The 20,000-nt window shown below is 47.8% G+C and overlaps 5 protein-coding genes across 8 annotated transcripts in view; 1 reads left to right on the top strand and 4 right to left on the bottom strand.

Moving 5' to 3' along the window:
* The first annotated feature begins 1,570 nt into the window (after positions 1-1,570).
* LOC126575478 (uncharacterized) lies at positions 1,571-4,060 on the top strand. Of its 3 annotated transcripts, XM_050236190.1 has the most exons (6): positions 1,571-1,807; positions 2,119-2,142; positions 2,391-2,402; positions 3,102-3,197; positions 3,459-3,753; positions 3,826-4,060. In XM_050236190.1, the coding sequence occupies exons 1-6, from the start codon at positions 1,714-1,716 to the stop codon at positions 3,833-3,835; spliced, it is 531 nt and encodes a 176-aa protein (XP_050092147.1). In that variant the 5' UTR covers positions 1,571-1,713; the 3' UTR covers positions 3,836-4,060. The 3 variants fall into 3 exon arrangements, with proteins under 3 accessions (XP_050092147.1, XP_050092148.1, XP_050092149.1); XM_050236191.1 differs by lacking the exons at positions 2,119-2,142; positions 2,391-2,402 and having other exon boundaries at positions 1,572-1,807; XM_050236192.1 differs by lacking the exons at positions 2,119-2,142; positions 2,391-2,402; positions 3,102-3,197 and having other exon boundaries at positions 1,574-1,807; positions 3,375-3,753.
* A 2,189-nt stretch (positions 4,061-6,249) lies between these two features.
* Positions 6,250-12,628, bottom strand: LOC126576711 (uncharacterized; the record flags this gene model as incomplete). Its single annotated transcript, XM_050238017.1, has 8 exons — positions 6,250-6,854; positions 6,933-7,121; positions 7,223-7,305; positions 10,377-10,403; positions 10,516-10,652; positions 10,726-10,918; positions 11,143-11,317; positions 12,394-12,628. Coding segments are annotated over 8 exons (1,629 nt in total), but the record flags the coding sequence as incomplete, so codon positions are not given.
* A 1,333-nt stretch (positions 12,629-13,961) lies between these two features.
* LOC126575524 (uncharacterized) lies at positions 13,962-15,235 on the bottom strand. Its single transcript, XM_050236252.1, has 3 exons — positions 14,706-15,235; positions 14,483-14,606; positions 13,962-14,398 (listed from the first exon to the last, which is right to left on the bottom strand). Exons 1-3 carry the CDS (start codon positions 14,969-14,971, stop codon positions 14,375-14,377), a joined length of 414 nt encoding a protein of 137 aa, XP_050092209.1. The 5' UTR covers positions 14,972-15,235; the 3' UTR covers positions 13,962-14,374.
* Positions 15,236-15,444: 209 nt separating this feature from the next.
* LOC126575523 (uncharacterized) lies at positions 15,445-18,201 on the bottom strand. 2 transcript variants are annotated; one of them, XM_050236250.1, is made up of 7 exons: positions 18,046-18,201; positions 17,325-17,339; positions 17,203-17,256; positions 16,320-16,349; positions 16,188-16,241; positions 16,054-16,113; positions 15,445-15,972 (listed from the first exon to the last, which is right to left on the bottom strand). In XM_050236250.1, the coding sequence occupies exons 1-7, from the start codon at positions 18,195-18,197 to the stop codon at positions 15,642-15,644; spliced, it is 696 nt and encodes a 231-aa protein (XP_050092207.1). In that variant the 5' UTR covers positions 18,198-18,201; the 3' UTR covers positions 15,445-15,641. The 2 variants fall into 2 exon arrangements, with proteins under 2 accessions (XP_050092207.1, XP_050092208.1); XM_050236251.1 differs by lacking the exons at positions 17,203-17,256; positions 17,325-17,339; positions 18,046-18,201 and adding an exon at positions 16,476-16,849.
* A 399-nt stretch (positions 18,202-18,600) lies between these two features.
* The window catches only part of LOC126577995 (ADP-ribosylation factor GTPase-activating protein 2), a 3,835-nt gene continuing 2,435 nt past the window's right edge, over positions 18,601-20,000 (bottom strand). Inside the window, exons 6-7 of the mRNA XM_050240136.1 lie at positions 19,772-20,000; positions 18,601-19,693 (exon numbers count right to left, since the gene is read on the bottom strand). The exon at positions 19,772-20,000 is cut by the window's right edge and continues 68 nt beyond it. Of these exons, the coding sequence (XP_050096093.1) occupies positions 19,545-19,693; positions 19,772-20,000 (378 nt within the window). The 3' untranslated portion in view covers positions 18,601-19,544. The remainder of the gene's footprint in view (positions 19,694-19,771) is intronic.

The raw sequence follows: 20,000 nt of genomic DNA, 5'->3' as shown, positions 1-20,000 counted from the left end.
TCTTTATAAAAACGTATTTCATGGAAAAGATTAGCTACAAGGAGATACAACTAAAAACAGCATTTGAGTCATGATTTCTATTTGCATCCCTTCCGCTATCGGGGAAATCCCCTAAGGGTGCGACAAACGCGATTAAAGGTCAGCTGCTATGCGCAGCGGTATTGATACCGAAAGCAAACAAAACAATCTGCGCGAACGGATGGTGATCAGATGGGGCTCATCGATCGCCGTTCCGTCGTATTTGCGCGTTTCAAAACATTCTTATGCTGCAGGATGAGAATACGTTAAGCGCCTAAACTCGTATATAAGATTTACGTCACATGTTTTCCGGAGTTTTATTGTACTTTGTTTGCCTAGAGTTCCGGCTTCTTTTTTACGAAGCCAACAATGTGTTCCAAAGATAGTTACAGTAAATGACAAAATCCCTCCTTGAGGCGAATATGCTCCGGATTATTTTCGTTTGTTTGCCTGACATTCGCACAGGTCAACGTGAGACCTTTCACGTGAGCACGTGAAGCCAAAACATAATGGATACCACTTCCAGTCGGTGGAAGCGAATTACCGGTCCCCACGGGTTACCTGCAGCATGATTGATTGTTAAAAGTGGAAGTCCTTGTACTTGTGGCCAGGTTTTAGGATCTTTTTCTTCCAATTTTTCCTTTGTGCTGGATTTTGTTACACTTCCACTCGGCTCGATCATCGGCTCGAAGGAGATCCGTTGACGAAAGGGTCCGGAGAATTGTAAAAACAAAAGACAAAAGTGGTGAGCCGAAGGTCAGTCGATCAGGATAGTAACCCGCTTGCTACCCAGCAGAAACGTTCATGTTACATGCTACAAGGGAGAGCTACGCGGAAGAGCATAATACCCATGGCTAGGACGGAACTGACCTTGACCAGTTGGCTTTAGTAGTGATTCTTGTCTCTCCAGGCTTTAAAGGGAAATGGTTGATTTAAATAAGAGCCTCTGCAATTCTGCTGATCATCATAAGCCGCTTCGCTTGTGAACAGTTGACTCACTTTCTATTAAAATTGGCACCCCTCTTCAGAATCGTCTTCAGCCGCACAGGTCGGTCGGTCAATGACCACGCGAGAAACGGAATCTTTCAAGGATACACCGCTCTTGACTCGTTCCTGTATGATAGTAGCGAAAATAAATGAGAAAAACACGCGCCTATCAGGTGGTGACGATCTGCTACAGTGTTACTTGAACTTGACCACTACCACACATCCACCACCAGCACTATAGTGCCGTACACTCTTCGGTGACATTGGCGCCCGTGACTTCGCCCCGGGTCCGCCCCACCGCGGTCCATCGCGGAAACTAGGCTGACTCAACGTGTTCCCGAACGCCGCGTCTAGCCGGTCTGCGAGCGAGTCGGGCCCCAATCGAATATCGTAACAAACAACCTTGCGCCATCAGCAACTACTACCCCCTTCGCTGCAGCCTTCGCTCCACCGTTGCGACACCGTTGGGTGGACTCGCACACACCCGGAGATGGTGAGATTCCGTGCGGATGCTGCGCCAGTCTGGTCGTTGTGCGTCTGGAGAGCATAAAAACGATTATTTAACTATCGCTATGCGGCAGTTGTTCGTTCGTCTTCGATCGCGACACATCACATCACAGGCGTGCGTGCATTCCCTCTCGTGTATCCTTTGGCGGAGAAAACGCAGGACTTTTGGTGATTGGTGAATCAGATCGATCCTGATCGAGGATGAAGCTGTTTGTGGTTCTGTTCGCGTTACTGGCGGCTGCAATTGCGGCTCCCGTGGCACAGTTTGGGTTCGGATATCCCGGTTTCGTAGGAGGTATTTATAGAAGTTTATCGTCGAGTTGGGTGCTTATAATGGAGTGGCCGGCAAAGTGTAGCGCTCAGTGCACGATTATTGAGAAAAGTTGTAGTGAAATTAGCTTCAGAGAAATGGTTTATTCGATTCTCGGAGACTCGAAGTCGACCTTAGTTAACATATTTGCAGTGTAGATAGTACCTCTAACAACTATTCTAGTCAAACTGTGGGTAGTTTATTAACTTTTTATTTCTCATTTTCTTCTTCTGCTGACTACTCTGTCCTGTAATTCCGCCATTGCTGTAATATTGTCCTATATTTCTTTGAATAAGTTCCAGCCAAAGCATATCGAAAAGGTAGATATTCGGTCCTTTGTTTCGATCTCGTTTGATGCAATCAAAAAGCTAAAGTTGATCCCTTTAAACCTTACCTTTCTATGCCTCTATGTCAACGTCGTCTTCACCGTCTTGGGGTTTCTTGTGGCCCAATCTTTTGAATATATCAATGCACCCTTTGCACCGTGTCTTGTCTAATCTCTACGCACACGCACAACATACACCCCACCACGGGTGCACGAACACACATATTGATGGTGAACCAATAGCCCTGCGAAGAGGTACGATAGTGTTACATCTTACCGCCTATAGAGACACTTTTACAATTGTGTGAAGCATCCCCAACCCACCCATGCATGATAATGTGTGATCATAATGATACAATTCGGAGGAGATGGTTGTCCAACTGTCTAAGTTTAATAGATATTTATTCATTTTTACTCATACCAATAGAGAGCAAATGTTTGCAATCGTATTATCGTCTTGCCCAAATAGAGTTCATTTAAAAGAATTCCCCAAAAATCCCCGTAGCTCTCTCGACAAGATCTTACAAGATCGCAATCGCAACGCCCCGCCGTCTTGCGCGCTAAATTCTTACTCAAACGAGCTGGTACCGTGGTGCCGTACGGTCTGCCGCTATGTAAACATTTGTTTTTTGTTGAAGATGAAGTTGTGTCCGGTCGCCAGGTATTCCGTGTTGGCATTCCATCTCGTTCGCCGTTTATGGAATGAATTTGCATATTTTTTGCTTCAGGATATGCGAAACGTTAACCGATCAATCACAAAAACGAAGACATTCATTCATGGGTGTGGTTGGATGCTACGCATAATATGAAATCTGTCCTCTGTTCTGCTCTATTCTTGCGCCAATATCTTTCCCTCTAACCTGTTCGAAAAGTTCTTCCTTAACAAGCCCAAAACTAATGCTGTAGCGTTGTAGTTGTAACGATTGGTTTTTTGCTGGATTGGTGCACTTGTAGGATACTTTCCGGTAGCGGTTGCGGTGCCCGTAGCGGTCGCACCGGTCGGAATAGCTCCGGTCGGTGTAGTAGCTCCCGTAGGATACGCAGTGCCAGGTAATGGCTTCGGCCGTAGTAACATAGCAACCAAGCAACGTGTAGCGTGCGTTGGTGGCACCGATTGATGCTGCCAGATGGTTTTTTCACAGGACACTTTATTTATCCTTGCATTTTACGTTTTTCCCTCTTCCCCGGAACGAATCGTCATCGTTGAAAATTCGCTCGACACCCAAGGGCCACCCTTCCGTCCGTATCCGCGACGATTCCGACCACACCACTCACATCATGATCACTACTCACCGTACGATGGTCCACTAGGTGGTGGTCCGATTGGTCACTACGGTGGAGGCGGCGGTGGCGGTTTCTCCGGTAGCCAGGCGAACGCTCAATCCGCTTCCTTCAACATTGGTCTCGGTGGAATCTCGGGATCGTTCAGTAACTCGAACGCCAACTCGTTCGGCGGTGGTAATGGCGGTGGCTTCGGTGGATCCGGTGCCCAAGCTTCCGCCCAGTCGTCCTCGTTCGGTGGTGGACTCGGAGGATTCGGAGGCTCCGGTTCGAGTGCCCAAGCGTCAGCAAACTCGTTCGGCGGTGGTGGTGGTGGACTGCTACCGTAAGTGTACGCCGTGAAGGTTGTGAATGTCGTAAGGCAACAAAAACTAAATGTTAATCTATTCATTTACAGCTTCTTCTAAGTGCCACGAGAAGGGTACGGTGCATCTATAGACATGACACGAGGGTCGATGCCCTTCATCGAATTGCCAACATCGCTCTTGATGGAGAGAGTGTTTTGAACTTTAATTCGTTCATTTCGGAAAACTTACGGCAATGATTTTGTCTGCATTGTTTTTGTTTAAGTGATTTTTTTTAAATTTATGAATAAAAAACCGAAAGAAAACATATGAAATGCTTCAAAAGTATTGCCATTTTGTTCTAGAAAGCGTGCTACAGTCTCTATCGAATCCAAAATGAAACGAAAGACTTTCAATGCCGCGTGCTACGACAAGCGACGAACCCTGGTGACTTGCGTTCGCCGTTGATGGAGCTAAAGGGAAACACCAATCATCAAGGCCGATCAGAACAGTAAGAGTGCCTCAGTTCACACCTTCGTTTACGGCTTCGTTTTGCCAACCGTTGACCGTCACGTTCATTTATCATGGTGCGAGTTTGTCATGTTCCGTCTACAGCAGAGGAAAGCTGTTCAGCACAGTATTTCTCGGTCTCGAATGTTCCTTGAGCTCATCTCTGTTCTTTTCTCCCGGAGCCGGACTGAGAGCTTAAAATAAAAAGGTGCGATTTAAAAATAGAAATGCTTTAATTTATTCATCCGTACCATGCGGTACGACGCGTCTAGTGAGGTGATGAGCTTTTTTTTTAGCCAAATAATCCCCCTAGTAGCCTGCTTCCTGCACTACCCAGAAGGCCTGAAAAGAACATTCCAGATAGTTTACAGAACATTACCATCGTTTTCGGTGTGGGGTCATCAACAGAATTTCTAAACTTACTTCCGAAAGAAGATCCCGATGATAAATCAAACGGGTTGAAATTTCGTTGATATGTTGGTTGCACGAAAGATGATCCTTGCTGGTAGCCTGTGTAGGACTGATAGCCACTCGGTTGGTACTGGTACTGGTACGGTTGGTATTGATACGACGGTGATTGGTATGATTGAATTTGGTATTGTGCGGTTTGGTATTGCTGAGGTTGGTATAATTGATAACGATAGGGCTGAGAGTATGTTTGTTGTACCGGCTGCACATACTTTTCAGTCGATGTGCTGTATTGTGATAAAAGCTGTCGATAGTTGTTTAGATCCTGTTGATATTTCCGGAGACTCTGTTGATACGCTATGTCCTGTTGCGCGGGAATGCCGCCATCCTGAACTGCAATGTGATGGTTTTGAAATTCTGGTTGAAACTTTCAAACAAATTGGCTCAACATGTCACTCACCGCTGTTACCCGTATTGATCTCCACCGTTTTTACACTTCCCTTCGTTTGCTCTTGCAGGATCACTTGCGGGTTCGCGTTTTCACGCAAGAGCGTGTTCAAATCGAATGTTTCTATGCGGAAAATGAAGAAAATGCCTCATAGTATCTCACTCTTTTTGTAGATAATTGCTTTCTCTCACCGGTAATGACACCATAATCTTGGCGGCTAATGCTCTGAGCCTGGCAAAATCGGCAATAGCCGCCAAGAGCAGCCAGGAAGAGGGTGTATACGACCAGCTTTCCCATGGTATGCACTATTCGAAACCCTCACATCACCTCATGGCGAACCAAGCGCAACTAAAGAACTGACATCTGTGGCACTCAACGGACGCTGTCCTCTACTTCACGTGGCAGCACAAATTATAGGTTTGCTGGAAGCAAACCGGTTCCGGGTTAGTGAGCTGATTTTCGGTAATTTATGCTAATGCAGAGAGAAGCACGGTATTAGATCGGCTAATTTTGCACAAAGACGTATTGGTAGCAACAAGGAACTTTTCTTACTGTTTCCGCTGGACGAAACTGTCGGTGTTGCTTATCGATAATGCATTATTTTACATTCATAATCAAGCGCCAGAGTGATTGGAAATGTTGATCAAGTGATCGAATGGAATTCTAGTGGTTATCCAATTTAGAAACAATTCACTTTGTTGCAGTGAGTAGTCTTTTAGTTATATTAGATAATTTAAACAAAAATCCGTGCATGTGCAACATTTGATTATTTTTGGTATCTTGTATTATAAAATTCGAAGTATCATTACCATGAAGCACGTTGCAGGTATGATAACTTTTCGGTTCCATGTAATAATCTTTTTAAAAACTTTCATGATATTTTTACATCTAGTAGATCACAGAGAAACGATGCATATAAGAAAGATAAAAAAGGAGAAACTAGGAAATATTAAACGACATTGGGCTTATGGCTTGAACTCTACCGATTTAGCCGTTAAAGTTTCACCTCGAAAATCATGAGTTCGTTTCTTGAGGCGTTGGAATTGAAATGAAATTCTCTTACAGCTCCGTTTGATCAGTTTCCAGTGTCTTTTTCGTTTATTAATTCAACTCAAAGCAATGTGACCATCACCCATCACGACAGTATCGACAGCGTTTGCCAGGAATAAGTTAAATCCAAATCGTCCTAGTATCTGGTGCGCAGTTTGGCCGGCCGATTGCTACGCAGCTGCTGCTGCTGGGCCGAAACCGAACGCCGACGTTCCTCGGGAATAGCCGCTGGACTACCGTAGGCAGTAGCATGGCTCGTGGCCGATCCTCCCTTCCCAGTGCTGTAACTGTTAGCGATGGCGATCGCACCCCCATTCGTGCTACCGAACGTCACCGGAAACATTGGTCCACTAGCCGGGCGGCTGTTGCTGCTGCTGCTACTGCCACGACGCGTACCAAAACTGACCGCAGTCTGTCCTTCGTCGGCCTCATCATCATCCTGCTCCTCCTCGCCCGAAGCCGAATCCAGCTGCACCGTCGTCGTCACCTTCTTCTTTCGCTTATCCGGAACAGGAGCTACGGCGGCCGGAACGACAGGCAAATCGAACAGCGCGTCATCGTTGCTAGTCGGTGTGTCCAGCGCACTCGCTTCCACATCCCCCAGCAGATCACTCTCGTCACCGAACGGAATGTCGTTCTCGGGCGATGCTTCCGCCGGATATGCTTCGGCAAAGGACTGTATTGCTGGCGCCTCCACCGGAACTTGATCTGCGGGTTGGCAGTTGGCTGTTTAGTCGGGACGGACAGACGAAGAGGAATAGTAGAACCTCATCTTAAAAGCCATTAAACACGCTCGCTACTTACCAGCGTTTAGGAGCGTACCGGTGGCGATGGTGTTTCCAGCGGCGAATGCCGACACTCCGCCACTCGAAGCCGACCGCCGTTGACTGCGGAGTCGCTGGTTCTGGTACATCCTGGTGGCCTGCTGATACATGGCGCTCTGCTGTAGCTGCGGAATCATCATCGGGTACGCATTGCGGTAGTACATGAACGCTACGCACCATCCAGGGCAGGGAGTAGAGAGAATTCGAACGTAAACATCTCGGTTAAATCTGGTCAATTAATGCTGGCCGTCTGACGGTAGGAAAACGCACCACTTTGTGGGTAAGGATAGGGATAGGCCACACTGAGGGCAACGCCACACAGGACGACAAAAGCGATCGTTGAGTGGTACATTCTGGTTCCGTTTCACTGTTACTGCTGCTGCTTGCTGCTTCACTGGCTACGTCACTGGCACACTACTGGATTTTACGCAAATTCGTTTCGTTTCGCTAGCTACACCACGGATTGCTTCGGTTCCAGGCAACAGTAAACGGGACACTCGCGCTCGCTGGCTATGCTTCGTGGCCAACCCGCACAGATCTCCTGCAACCGACTGATAACCATCATCCCGAGGATCCGCACCTTTTATACCCGAAACACCCGCGCCCGGTACGCGATCTCTGGCCACCGTTAGCATTATCCCCTCGTTTGGTATTCATGCCGACGGGTGCGGTATTATTGCCTTCTTTTGTTCCACTCACTGTCTTCGGTCCACGCCGGCGGCTACGGGAATGGTCCGGAAAGGGACAGCGCGCCACTTGGCCCAATGTCTTCATTCCGCGTATGTGTGACTATTGATTTTATTAGATTTAGGAATAAATTTGCGAACCGCGACGATGGCGATAGTAGTGGGGGAGTAGTAGTTGTGCAATGGCGGAATCCTAGCGTAGAATACGATCCGTGGTCACCGAAGATCGCAGATCGCAGGTATTGGTACAACAAGAGGAGGGTGCAGTTGCAGTACCGTGTGGTGTGAGAGCAGATCAGAGCAGATCAGAGCTTATGTTGTGTGCGCCTCGTATTTAGTTATTCTAACGCTGGATTCCAATCGGCACAATATCGGCGTGACTGACAACCGATCGGAACACACCGAACGATCGATCGATCGATCGATCGACCACGCTGATTCATTGTGCATGATTGTCTCGTAGCGGCCCTGTTCCTCGTGACCGTCTCTTCTGCTGCCCCTTGCCCAGCATTATCGCAGCGTATTATGAAAATAGTTTTTTTTTTGTTTTTCTTTTTTGGTAAATGTTATCTGGCCCCAGGCCAAACCAGCAGGGCCAGCATATGTGACAACCGAAAATGGATGTCAATCATGTTCGTGACATCTGTTCGACAGGACAGGCCAGCCAGCCCGCCAGACAGCTGCCTGATGGCGCGCGAGTCCCGGTTCTAGGTTTCTTTTGATTGTTTTAATCAAAGCGCCCCCTAGGCACACGCCTGTTCCAGCCATTCCGGATACACATTCCGGAGGACGAGGCGTAGCACAGTAGCAACAGCGGCATTGTATGATAATTTTTGGCAAAATGGGTCCCTAAAGAACCTAGGACCAGTGTTTCACGTTCTTGACGGACACCGTGAGCGCCATCTTGGCCACGTGCACCCGGATCTCGCTCGACACCCAGAGTCACGGCTGGCTAATTGCTTAATCGATATGAGATTCATGGCGTGATGGACAGTAAAAATGATGGCATAACAGTAGGTAGCCCTCGGTCACGCCACCTGCAGGAACTCCTGCCAGCCGTCCAGCGAGAACCAGTACCGCTTGACGATCGTTAAAATTTTATTACAATTTATGTGTCTTTATGTTGTCCTTACTCTCCTGCTCCTGATCATTCCCACTGCGGTGTGTCCCCTGGCCATGGGCTACGCCATCAAAAGAGACCGCACACACCCACACGGCGTACCGCGAAGGTGTGGAATACAGAACAGGCCGCCGTTCGAGAGGAAGTGCCGTTTCGCACGTTGTCTGTCGTGGAGACTACACCATCAGCTCCTCCTCGCTGAAGGCCAGTATTCCCAGACACTCGTTCCACCGAGAGAAGGGATTGACGGCGAGTGCGGACAACGCCGGTCGTAAAGTGCGTCAATTTATGATCTCCGGGGACGATCAGAGTCAGAAGTGGAAGACTTCAATTCAATATCGGGAGCGTGTGAAGAACCGTACACGGCACCGGTGCACCACGAACCACATCCAATTGATATGGATCGCAGCAACCAATCAAAACTAACCTAGTTTCCTATCCGAGTGCATGGCATTTTCACGGATTGGCTGCCATTTTTTTTTTTTGGCAATTGAACCTCGTTCCAGGAACCGCGTAGCGGATTGTGTGGTTCACAATAAACCAACACAGCGCCTTACACCGTATACTAGCTGCCTATGTGACCGGATCGTGTTTCTATTCCCCTCGAATACGATATTAAATTATCCGAGTGGACCGAGTCCAGCCCAGGTTGACGTGACATCTTAACCACCGCAGAACGCTGATCAGTGTTGAGAAGCTTCGTGGGCAAACCAATAAAAAAAATCAAGTCATTTACTGATTGATGGGCTGACTGCTTGCGAATAAATTATGCTAAGAACGACCCGCAGCCGTGTATCCCGTGACCGTTCGTGACGATCGTGCCAGTGGTGGTGTTTGTTTCAAATGGTAAATGCAACGATCAACGCTGCGTGCGAAGGGCCTGGCCAGCGGCCGGTCCTGTTTGTGAATGGACGACGATGAATCATGCAGTCAATGAATCACTTGGAAGACCCCTCCCGGGGGGCTGGTGGGTAGTAGGTAGGTGGCAAAAGGTAATGTACCAGGCGGGCTACAAGACGATTGCCTTGCCCTGCCCTGCCCTACGAGACATCTGCTCGTACGTCAATCGTACTGGACGTGGAAGGGGACGGTATTCTGGCCGGTTCAGAACGAATCACGCGGAACTATTGACTGCGCGATCTATGGGATTCCGGCCCCGGCTACTGCTGCTTCTGCTGGTGGCCAGATTGGCAGCAAAGCGTTGGCGCAGATTGAGCACCCGTCAACCCGTGACCATCGTTCGATTATGCAAATGAAGGATTCTAACGTGGCCAGCACCAGCAGCTGGTGGAGATCGTCGAGACAGAGTGGTTGCCTCTGGCGCAAGTCCGGCTCGCGATACGATCGCAGAATACCGAATGAGCGCCATGGTGCCAAGCGACGATCATCAAACCGCATGGCTTTCGCCATTCCGGGTAGGAACCTATTAGCCTGATCGTGGAGGATTGGGTACGTTCTTTTTTGGACCAAAAAAAAAAGGAGCGCCAAAAATCATACTCGTTTTTTTCGTTCGAAGAAAAGAGGTTACAAGGTGACATTGCATTTGGACGGTTCTTCGGATCGACGCTCCACTTCATTGATTAGTGCCAAGATCCTGATTTGCAACCTGATCAGCAACCTTGATCGTAATCGGAAGGCAAAGGAACTAAAAGGATAAAAATCGATCGATTTGAAAACTGGTACTCATGAGAAGTTTTATTTGGAGCTGATCCACATCAATTTCCGCTTAATACGCGCCGCGTCCTGGCCCGGTAACCTAGGAGAAACTGATCGAGCTACCCTGCGATACGCTGGGTTGTCCGTTGGCCACCGAGAAACCACCGCTGTAGGACAGGTTCACATCCTTGTTACCGGGCAGCTTGTAGCTCTGGCTTCCGGACTGTCCAGCGGATCCCTATTGGTACAAATAAATATAAACAGTTGAGATTCATGATGCAAGCAATATACAAACAGTTCGTTAAACCTACCGAGAATCCTCCCGGTCCGGCGGCGAAACCCTGGGACGCCGAGTTGGCAGCCGATGCACCGAAACCACCGCCCGGGCCCTGGTTGTAGAACGACTGAGCGCCAGCATTGGCGGCACTAGCTCCGAATCCGTTCGGTCCCTGGAACTGGTTGAACGCGTTCGCATTAGCTTGCGCGCTGGACGCATCGAATCCACTGAGCGGAGAAGAGCATGGAAATGGAACTCATCATTAGCTTCGTAGTATTGCGCGCTTGAGCACACTTTTCGGCCATTAAACGCGAGGAACCACGTTGTGTGTTCTAAATGTCCAGTTTTGTTTAACATTCCGAAAAGCATCCTGCCACTCAGAATGGTGTAGCGTGGACGGCGTTAACGATTCGGGCACCGGCTCAAGGTCAGGGTCTGGAAATCGACTTACCCCCATTGACGCTTCTCGCGCACCAACAGCACACCGGCCGGTGGTGGCACTAGCAGATCGAGAACGCTGCGCACCTGGCGCCGCACAGCCGGGTTCGCCTTGCGCACGTTCAGGGACGATTCGACCAGGATCTCGGACTCGTAACTATTGCCCGCACGGTCCCGCACGGAAGCATCTGCAAAGGTAGGATTGTCGGAATTAACTAGAGGGAGGTACATTGAATCGAATTTATGTCCCGAGTAACGGTCATCTTGGTGATCATTAACATCCCGATCGATCTGTTTACATCTCAGCAAACACAGGCATATGAGATCATCAGCTCCTAGAATCCCCTGTGTGGCCTCGTTAACAACCCTCAACAGGGCACTGTTTGCAAGTCGTTCGTTTCGAAGACTCAACAATCTCAACCGAACCTGTTTGCTTCCGTCGAGCATTTACGGTCGGGGTATTTGTTTTCCTCAAGGAGATTCTGCATTTAAAATTCGAATGGCCCCATCCCCACCATCTCTCGACGACGACGACGACGAAATTTGGACGACAAAAAAAAACCTGTTCCACCTCAACGGGCGTGCCACACAATGTCATTCGTATTCGTTCGCTGTTTTCCGCAAAGTGCGTTTTGTGGAGTGGGGTCGTAAGCTGCCCGTTGTAGAGTTTTGTCTCGTTCCGAGGATAGGATGTTGTTATCATTTCGGAGCTCGTCTTCGGCGTCGCCGCAACTTAATTTTGCCACTTGCCCGCACAGTCGGAACCAGTCTTTCCGGTTTCGTCCAAATTGCGATACGCCGTAGCACCGTGGGGGTGTCCGTGGTTTTAGGATGGGAGATGCCGTGCCGAACCTGTTTATCACTGGATTGTGCAGCGAGATCCGGGATGTCCTTGCAGCAGATTGAGTGCATAAGCATAAGCTGCATAGTTGAACTCCTTTTATTAATCTAATTAATACTAAAATGAGTTTAGAACCAAATTCAAACGATAGCACAAGGGAATTCTGCCTGGATTGTGCTCAATAACCCCCGCAATTGTCTGTAATTGCTGGTGCTTCTTATTTCGTTTCATAAGCGAGAAAATCATCATTTAATGTACGTAAAAAGCAGTTCTTGCTAACAAAATTACTTCTGATCCTGATTATTTAGATCATTCTTCAAAATTAGAAGCTAACAAGTAAACAAACAAGCAAAGGGAAATAAAAACCCCCACATCGCTATCAGTAACCTCTGGCTAACGTTATCGATCACAAGGTCAACTTACCGCGTCCAGCAGCCTCACCCAACGCACCGATCACCAGCGTCGAAAGGACGATCGCAACCACAAATCGGTTCATCTTTCGTTTGAAGATTTGGCTGCTCGGCCTAATATCAGCAGAAGATTTTGTACAAGTTCCGGGGCTTCTACACGGCTGGCTACGAGAGACACTGCGGACACTTCCGTTCACACCCGAGGACCACCACACTCTGAGGTGAGCGGGTTCGAAGACGAGATCTCGAGCAGGTCACACTGATGCTGCAACCCCCGAACAACGAACAGATCCGAACGCTGACCATGATAGTGATGATGATGATGATGATGATGATGGTTTGCCTGTTAAGTTCGTGTGCGTCCGGTCCGGATTCGGGTGCTGTCGGATCCCATGTTTACCATGATCATGATACTGCTGGCCCCTGGCTCATCCTTATCGCTCCGCAAACCTCCGAGGTATAATAGCTCAACCCCACTACTACCGATTGTGTGTCGGATGGTTTGAAAACAAAATTCGATTTGTAATAACAGGCAGGGGTAATTACCACCACAAAGCTCTGGACACGTAAAGACAGCCACAAGGAGGAAGACATCGTCAATACCTGCCACGGTTTGGGTGGAGGAATTGGCAAGTGACGCGCGCGCCCGTATGCTAATGGCCAGAATGCGATGACCTGTAGCGAGCCGATGGTCTAGCCATCTAGCGTACATCTCATTACTATGACGGTGAAACGTAGGAATGCCACCCAGGCGCGGCCGGCCAGACGTCCGACGGGCCCTGCTTCGGAGTCGAAGTGAAAAACCGGTACCGGCTCGTCGAGTCATCATTCTGCAGGTAGCTGGAGGATCTGGTCGATGATGAGCCCGCACTGTTAGTTCGTTCGTTTGCTGCCTGCGATGCATCGCGGTGGGCTAGGGAATTCCCGAAACCACCTATTCCTTTTCCTGTTGCACTCTAGAGCCATGCAAATACGCAGCGCCGCCGTGTGCTGAGCGATATATGCTGCGCCATGCTGGCCATGTAGGTGGTAGAAACTGGTTTTTACGTGTGGCAGTTTGTATGAAGTGTGTGGACCTTTGTTGTTGCTCTTTGCTCAAGCCCACACGAAGCGCCAGTCCCAGTGCCCAGACACTGTTGCATGTTGGCCGGGCATAAGCAGCTACTTTTTGAGCTCTTTTTCCATTTTTTATGATTTTTGATTAACTTTTTGGACACTTAAGTTCTTTACTAGCTATCAGTAAAGAATTAATATTTGAAGCTAAAAGCATCTTGGCATGATTTCGAATAGCACTAAACGAGCGAATCCTAGATAATAAGCGCCACGAAGCGCCAGACCTTAGCTAGTGTGTCCGAAACATCTCTTCATTCCGATATGGCTTTTTGAACTGGTTTTGAATTTGGCACCCCATTGCCATTTTTAGCTGCACCGTTATCAATCTTTGTTACGAAATCCCGAGGAGAAAGGTGAAAGTCTACTTTCTTTACTCTCGAGAAATCACATCTTCCGCATCGGATCGGATCCATCCATTTGGAATAAGATTCATTATTTAATTTATTAAAAAAAAAGCTATATTTAACCAGCGAAAAAACAAAAGAAACTCTATAAAAACACAATTACGCGCCATATACTAGACACGAAATAATTTCCTAATCATACGGCAGCCACCATTCGCCTTTACGGGTTCAACGTTCAATCATAAGGATATTGAAATTCCCACAATCTCTTTCGCTCGTTAGAGTTCAACCGTTTTCTTCCCACAAAACCACACCCAGCTGTGTTTTGGCACTAATTTTGGCAACGCTGGACGGACGATTTATGGTACAGGTTTTACTGCTGCTGCTGCTGCTTCTTCTCCTAGGCGGCCACTCTGTTAAGCCTTTGATCCATTCGGCTATGTGGCCCAAGACCAACAGGGCTCGTCTCACATGATCTCGATGTTTTGGAGGCGGGTTTTTCGTTCTCGCTCGCGATCGCGATTTCCACGCTCCGATCTACAAATGATTGACATGACGAGTCTGAGCGGAATAATTGATTAGTTGAAAGTCGGGTTCTTCAAAAGTGTACGCGGGCAATCCCGCTACGCTGTTCGCTATACTTACAGCGGGTGTCGTTTTGCTGCTGCCAGTACTCGCTCCCTTCGAGCGTTTCAGCGCCGCAGTGGCTCCCACGGAACTCTTATCGTTGTGCGGCTTGCTCTGGTCGTAACCTTCAGCTTGCTGTACTCTGATCATGATGATGATGGTGATGGAATGAGTTGCGTAATGTTTCCCAAGGCAAGATTGAAAGGCCTCCGATATACTTGGCGTTGGTCTCACTACTTACCGAATTTCTCTCTTTACGATCTGCCTGTTTTGGTTTATTTGACCAGATTGTTGCAGCTGGCGCGATTGCGAACGTTCCGGCTTCTTTCGGACGTACAGTGACGCACCGACGACGACCTCTTCATGGATCGTTCCACCCGGGGAACCAAGTTCCGTGAGCTCCTTGCTATCCTTACCATCATCCCGGGCGGGCAGTGCTAGGCTGCATCCGATAAATAGCACCGTTAGGGCTAATGCTACCGACCAGCACGTTTTATGGAAGAACATCGCGATCGGAGTGTAGTGCACAATGTACTGAACGCAGCAACAGCAGCTCCAAGAGACAGATCACCAGACACTAAAGCAGCCGCGAAGTCGCGACGTGGAATGCATGCTCAAAGTTGAGCAGTAAGCAGAGCAGAGCCTCGGTTTTGATAGAGGAGGGATTAAGACGCATTAGATCGCGGCTCTCGGGGTCTGGGTTCGAGCTGCATTGCGTCAGTAGAGGGGAACTAATGGCTAGGGTCGTATGTTGAGAGTACACACGGAGCAATCATTACGCTACCCCTATCTCTCGCAGTGTTCGGAATCGAAGGAGAAAGTCGTGATCCTAGCGAGCGGTACGACAGGTTCGGGGTAGTAGTCGATCCGAACTCTCTTTAAATTTTGCTACTCCTTTCCAATATGCGCGGCCAGCAAATGAGTATTGAAAACCCGGTTCAGTTCTTTTATGAGATTAACCCTAGATCTATCTAGGCTCAATGATTTAATGACACAATTGTTTCCATAATAGGTTTTCCTCCTTTCTGTGATTTATTCTAGTGATTGAATCGACAGCAAACGTCGCCGTGCAGGGGGGGAATTCAAACATCAAGTCTTAGTCAAATAAACAAACCCTTCCACAGTTCCTTCGAAAACACCAGCAGCACGGGGATCACTCTCGTCGCGATGATCGGTGCTAGCTTTGCGAGATGCTGAATCCATTCGAGACCGAGGGCGAACCGTTCGCCAGCGAAAATCCGTTTGAATACGAGAGGGATATCTGTCGATTGCCGGGCAGGTTGTAGGATTGGCTCCCCGATTGACCAGCCGATCCGCTGACGCCGCCTGGTCCAAAACTGAAGCCCTGGCTGGCCGCATTGGCAGCGGACGCACCGAACGAGCCTAAGGGGCCGTTACTCTGGAACGATTGTGCCTGAGCGTTCGCCGCCGAAGAACCAAATCCGCCGGGATTAAAGCCTTGGCTAAATGCATTCGCATTTGCGTTGGAACTCGAGAGGCCGAATCCACTGTAATTGAAGGAATAATTTTCCGATGAGATTGATGTGTTCAGCAGACAGTCCATCGAAAGGGAAGAGCTTGTTGCATACCCGACGTTCTGACTGAGCGCGTTCGATGCCGCATTAGAGCCGGAAAAGCCACCAAAGCCACTGGAATTGTAAAACGAGAAGGAGAGTAGTGGAAACAGCTTCAAGGTTTACTGGTATCGGCTCGGGATGCATACTCTATGCTGTTGGTGATTGCATTCGCACTGGAGCCGGCGCTGGAGCTGGTGAATCTGTTGAGGAGAGAACATGGATATTTGCATAATAGATTGAAAGCGATATCGCGGCGGTGGCTAGCAGCTTATCATTACCCAGGATAGAAGCCAGATTGACCGGGGAACCTTGAAAAAAAAAAACAAACAAAACAGGAAAATAAGTAAGCGTTCATTAGTCACGTTATACTCAATGATAGGACACTGTCGAGAACACTTATCGCACTACTACGACAACGATAGACGCTTCCATACCCCAGTATAGGAAGCAGATGCCTTTTGCTTCGAACTGCTGATTCCACCTCTGGCTGGTTACTCTGCTTTCGAAGGTGCACCAGCCCAGCGATCGTTATTCCGACCAAGAACGACACCAGCACCGTGAAGTAAACTGCGTACACCATCTTCGTCCTTAAACACTAGCACTCGTACTGCTGGCTACAGTGCACGGTAGTGACGGGGCAAAGCCGGTCGCTAGGGCACGTGCACCAACTAATGGAAATTTAGCTGGTTTGATGGGTTTTCCCGCTACCCCGGTTGCCGTACAACGATCGTATGGCAGAAAAATCAATTGAAACAATCAACGCTTAACGGCATCAGCTTGATCGCGCTGGTGCGATTGCTGGACTCATAATTGCGTCTGGTGCAACGCCGAGCACTATGTCAACCACAGCACTGAGTCATTGGTGGGGACCGTCCATCTTCTAGCCATATCAGCGCGGAACACTATGAGATCATAGTTTATTGTGTTGTGATTCTACAATCACTATGGTATCCGTTCGAAGAATTGCATATGAGATGTAGAACTAGAACACCATTCATTTAATGCCTCGTTTTAATGCACAGTGTGGACGATACGATCGTTTGGTTTTTTTAAATACTAAAGAGCCAAACACACGTTTAGTACCCGTGAAATGTTGTTCACAAAATAACGCAAGGGACCATTACTTTGCAGAAGAAAAATTATTAAATTTAAACTACATACCCAAAGCTATTGGCGATCGCGTTTGCACTGGACCCTGCACTGGAACCTCCAAAACTGTGTATCAAAAAAAAAAACCTTTTCATTAGCACCGGAAGAACTATAAAACCCGTTCTGCTGATTACCTGTTGATCGGATTGCTGATACCAGGATCACCAGGGGAAGAATTAAGGCGGATAGAACGATTTTTAAACAATATTGAAATATTAAAAGAGACAATTAGCTGGTTTTCAAACAGATTAACATTCAATAAAACTAGAAAAACTGCCATACGGAGCGACGCAATAATGTACCCTACCCAAGCGCTGGAAACAGTTGCCTTTTGTTACGAATTGGTATCTCGAGCACTGTGGTTTTGGTGTAGTAAGGAGTGATACCTGCACTGACGCTACCGGTAAAGAACAGCACCGCCACTTGAATATAAACCGTGAAGATGATGGTCCTCATCTTGGCACGTTTGATTTGAAACTGATTTCGGGGGCAATGGATCTTTGACCGGAAAGTACTGATTTGCGCGTCTCCATCGGTGATAGCCGGTTTTTGCGGATTTTCCAGAATCACTGGTGTGATTAACATAAGTTGAAACTTGTTTATGCTACCACTCGCGTTTCATATTTCATATGTAGATGTTACTGGCAGTCGGTAACAAATGCGCAGGAAGATTACAATAAACAGGGGCTGGCTCTCTATAGGCTATTTTTAGACACAAGAGACATCAATGGTATCCACATTAGCGCATTAGTACGAATATGTATGACCAAGTTTCGCTTCACATATTTTCTAGATACTTATTGCTATCGCTCTGTAGAAGGCTTTCGTGCTGTTCTAGGACTTTCTAGGACTTACGTTTCGTTCCGTTGATCGTGCACCCGGAATCGTAGCGTCACCTTCCCAGGAATTACGAATGCTTGATTGGCGACACCAAGCGACACGATCCACACTAGCTTCCAACATACCAAAGCCATCGTAGTTAGATATGATGTGGAACCACGTTTCATCCTTAGCCGTTCACGAGTAACTGAACCGTTAATGTGTTGCTCCGACACATCAAATATCGAAAATCCCTTCCATCCGATACATGATCGTTCAATGAAATCATAAATCCATACCTCTTCCGGTGAACAGTGTCCCAAACGGTCCTCGCGCTGCATTGCAAGGAGATAATGTCCGAAACGTGTCAATCGCGATGCACATTTTGATTCATGTTCGACCTTGGTTTTCAGGGGTGGGTGAGAAGGAAGGCTCTGGCGCGATGTTTTATTGAATGATTGGTCTTTGTATGCACATTCCAATGTCGCACGTGGCACAGGTTCGAGACCTCAGTAAAGCGGGCGCTACGGATTTATTTTCTCGGATTTACCTAGAAACCCAGTAAAGCAGTAAAACAGACGACACCTTGAATGCAGTATACAATAATAGAGACTTTATTACAGTAACATCCGTTTCGTTCCCACACCGCTTCTTGGTTTAAATATTAGATGCTTTTTCGTAACTTTCTGTTTCTGCGTGTAGTAGTAGTGTATTTCGGGTCCTTTGACGACGAATGGGCCTGCCCGTTGGATTCGTAGAAGATGCAGTAAACATTTAAAATAATATTCATAATCAAAAGTGTCGTGATGGCTCGATGAATCCAGATAATCCTAGACGGTTGCGGGATCCTTTTTTTCTTCAGCTTCCCTCAAGCCAGTTATCGTGAAGGATGGGAATGTCCGCCTATTAGTGTTTTTTTCTAGGTTTTCTACAAGCGAGCCCTATATCCCGTGGCATGTACGTGTGAAAAGGTGTATGTGTGTGTCTTTGTATCTGATCGATTATCATAACCCGTAGCGTAGTGTTCTCGGTCTACAGCGGTGTTCCAAAAATTGTCTACTAGATTTCCTAATTATTGTAATACGACCATCAGCAACCGTCTTCGATTGTTTGCGCTCCTACCCGACGCAACATGGAGCTACCATCTCTGGCACGTGGCACGATAACTGGTGCCCCAAAGCGTTTGAAACCGTAACAAAGTTAAGGGGGTATTAACAACACAAACAGAAAAAAAAACATTGATAAAGTATATTCTATCAAAAAAAGAAATAAACCATCCCGCAAAAGGTCGTTGTTCGGTAATTGCACAGATTGTATCGAGTGGCAACGGGTGGGAAGCGACAGGACTTCTAGCTAATTCGCACCGTATAAAACATAAAATAAGGGCATATAAGGATGAAGCCAGGATTTAGCGTAACATTAAACTATAGTCTAGTAACGAAGATGCACATTGCTCTCTCTCCCTCTCTTTTTCTCTCTGTCTTTGCCTGTCTTGCACAAGGAACCATGAACATGTGATACCGCCGGAAGAGGCACTAGTAGCCGTATTTGTCCTGAATCGAGTTCATGACATCACTGGCTATGGTACTCAATCGTCCCGCTACCTTGGTGACACCTTGTCGAACACTCTCCTTAACGTCGTCCAGATCGGGACCATTGTACTGCAATGCTGGACCACGGGCAGCTGTGATGCACAAGATGAACGTTAAAAGTGAATGCCATTTTTAAGTTAACTCCTTGATTAATGTCTCGTTATTCGTACCTGAACGACTCCCTGAACCTCCGCTCGATGAACCGTTGCCAAAGTAGTCGGCGGAGGAGATGCTGGTGGAACCCTGGAACTTGGACAGGTTGGCCGATCGCTCATACGCCGACTGTTCGTTACCGAAGAACTGATCGGACGAGATACCCTTGGCTGAGCCAAACTTCTTTTGTGCCGTTTCGCTCACACTATCGGCCGTTTCTGGGATGGGTTTGCGGCCTCTGTTGTT

This window comes from Anopheles aquasalis, chromosome 3, assembly GCF_943734665.1.
Source record: "Anopheles aquasalis chromosome 3, idAnoAquaMG_Q_19, whole genome shotgun sequence".
Taxonomy (NCBI): domain Eukaryota; kingdom Metazoa; phylum Arthropoda; class Insecta; order Diptera; family Culicidae; genus Anopheles; species Anopheles aquasalis.
Note: the sequence above shows the minus strand (reverse complement) of the source record. Positions and strands in the feature narration are given on the sequence as shown.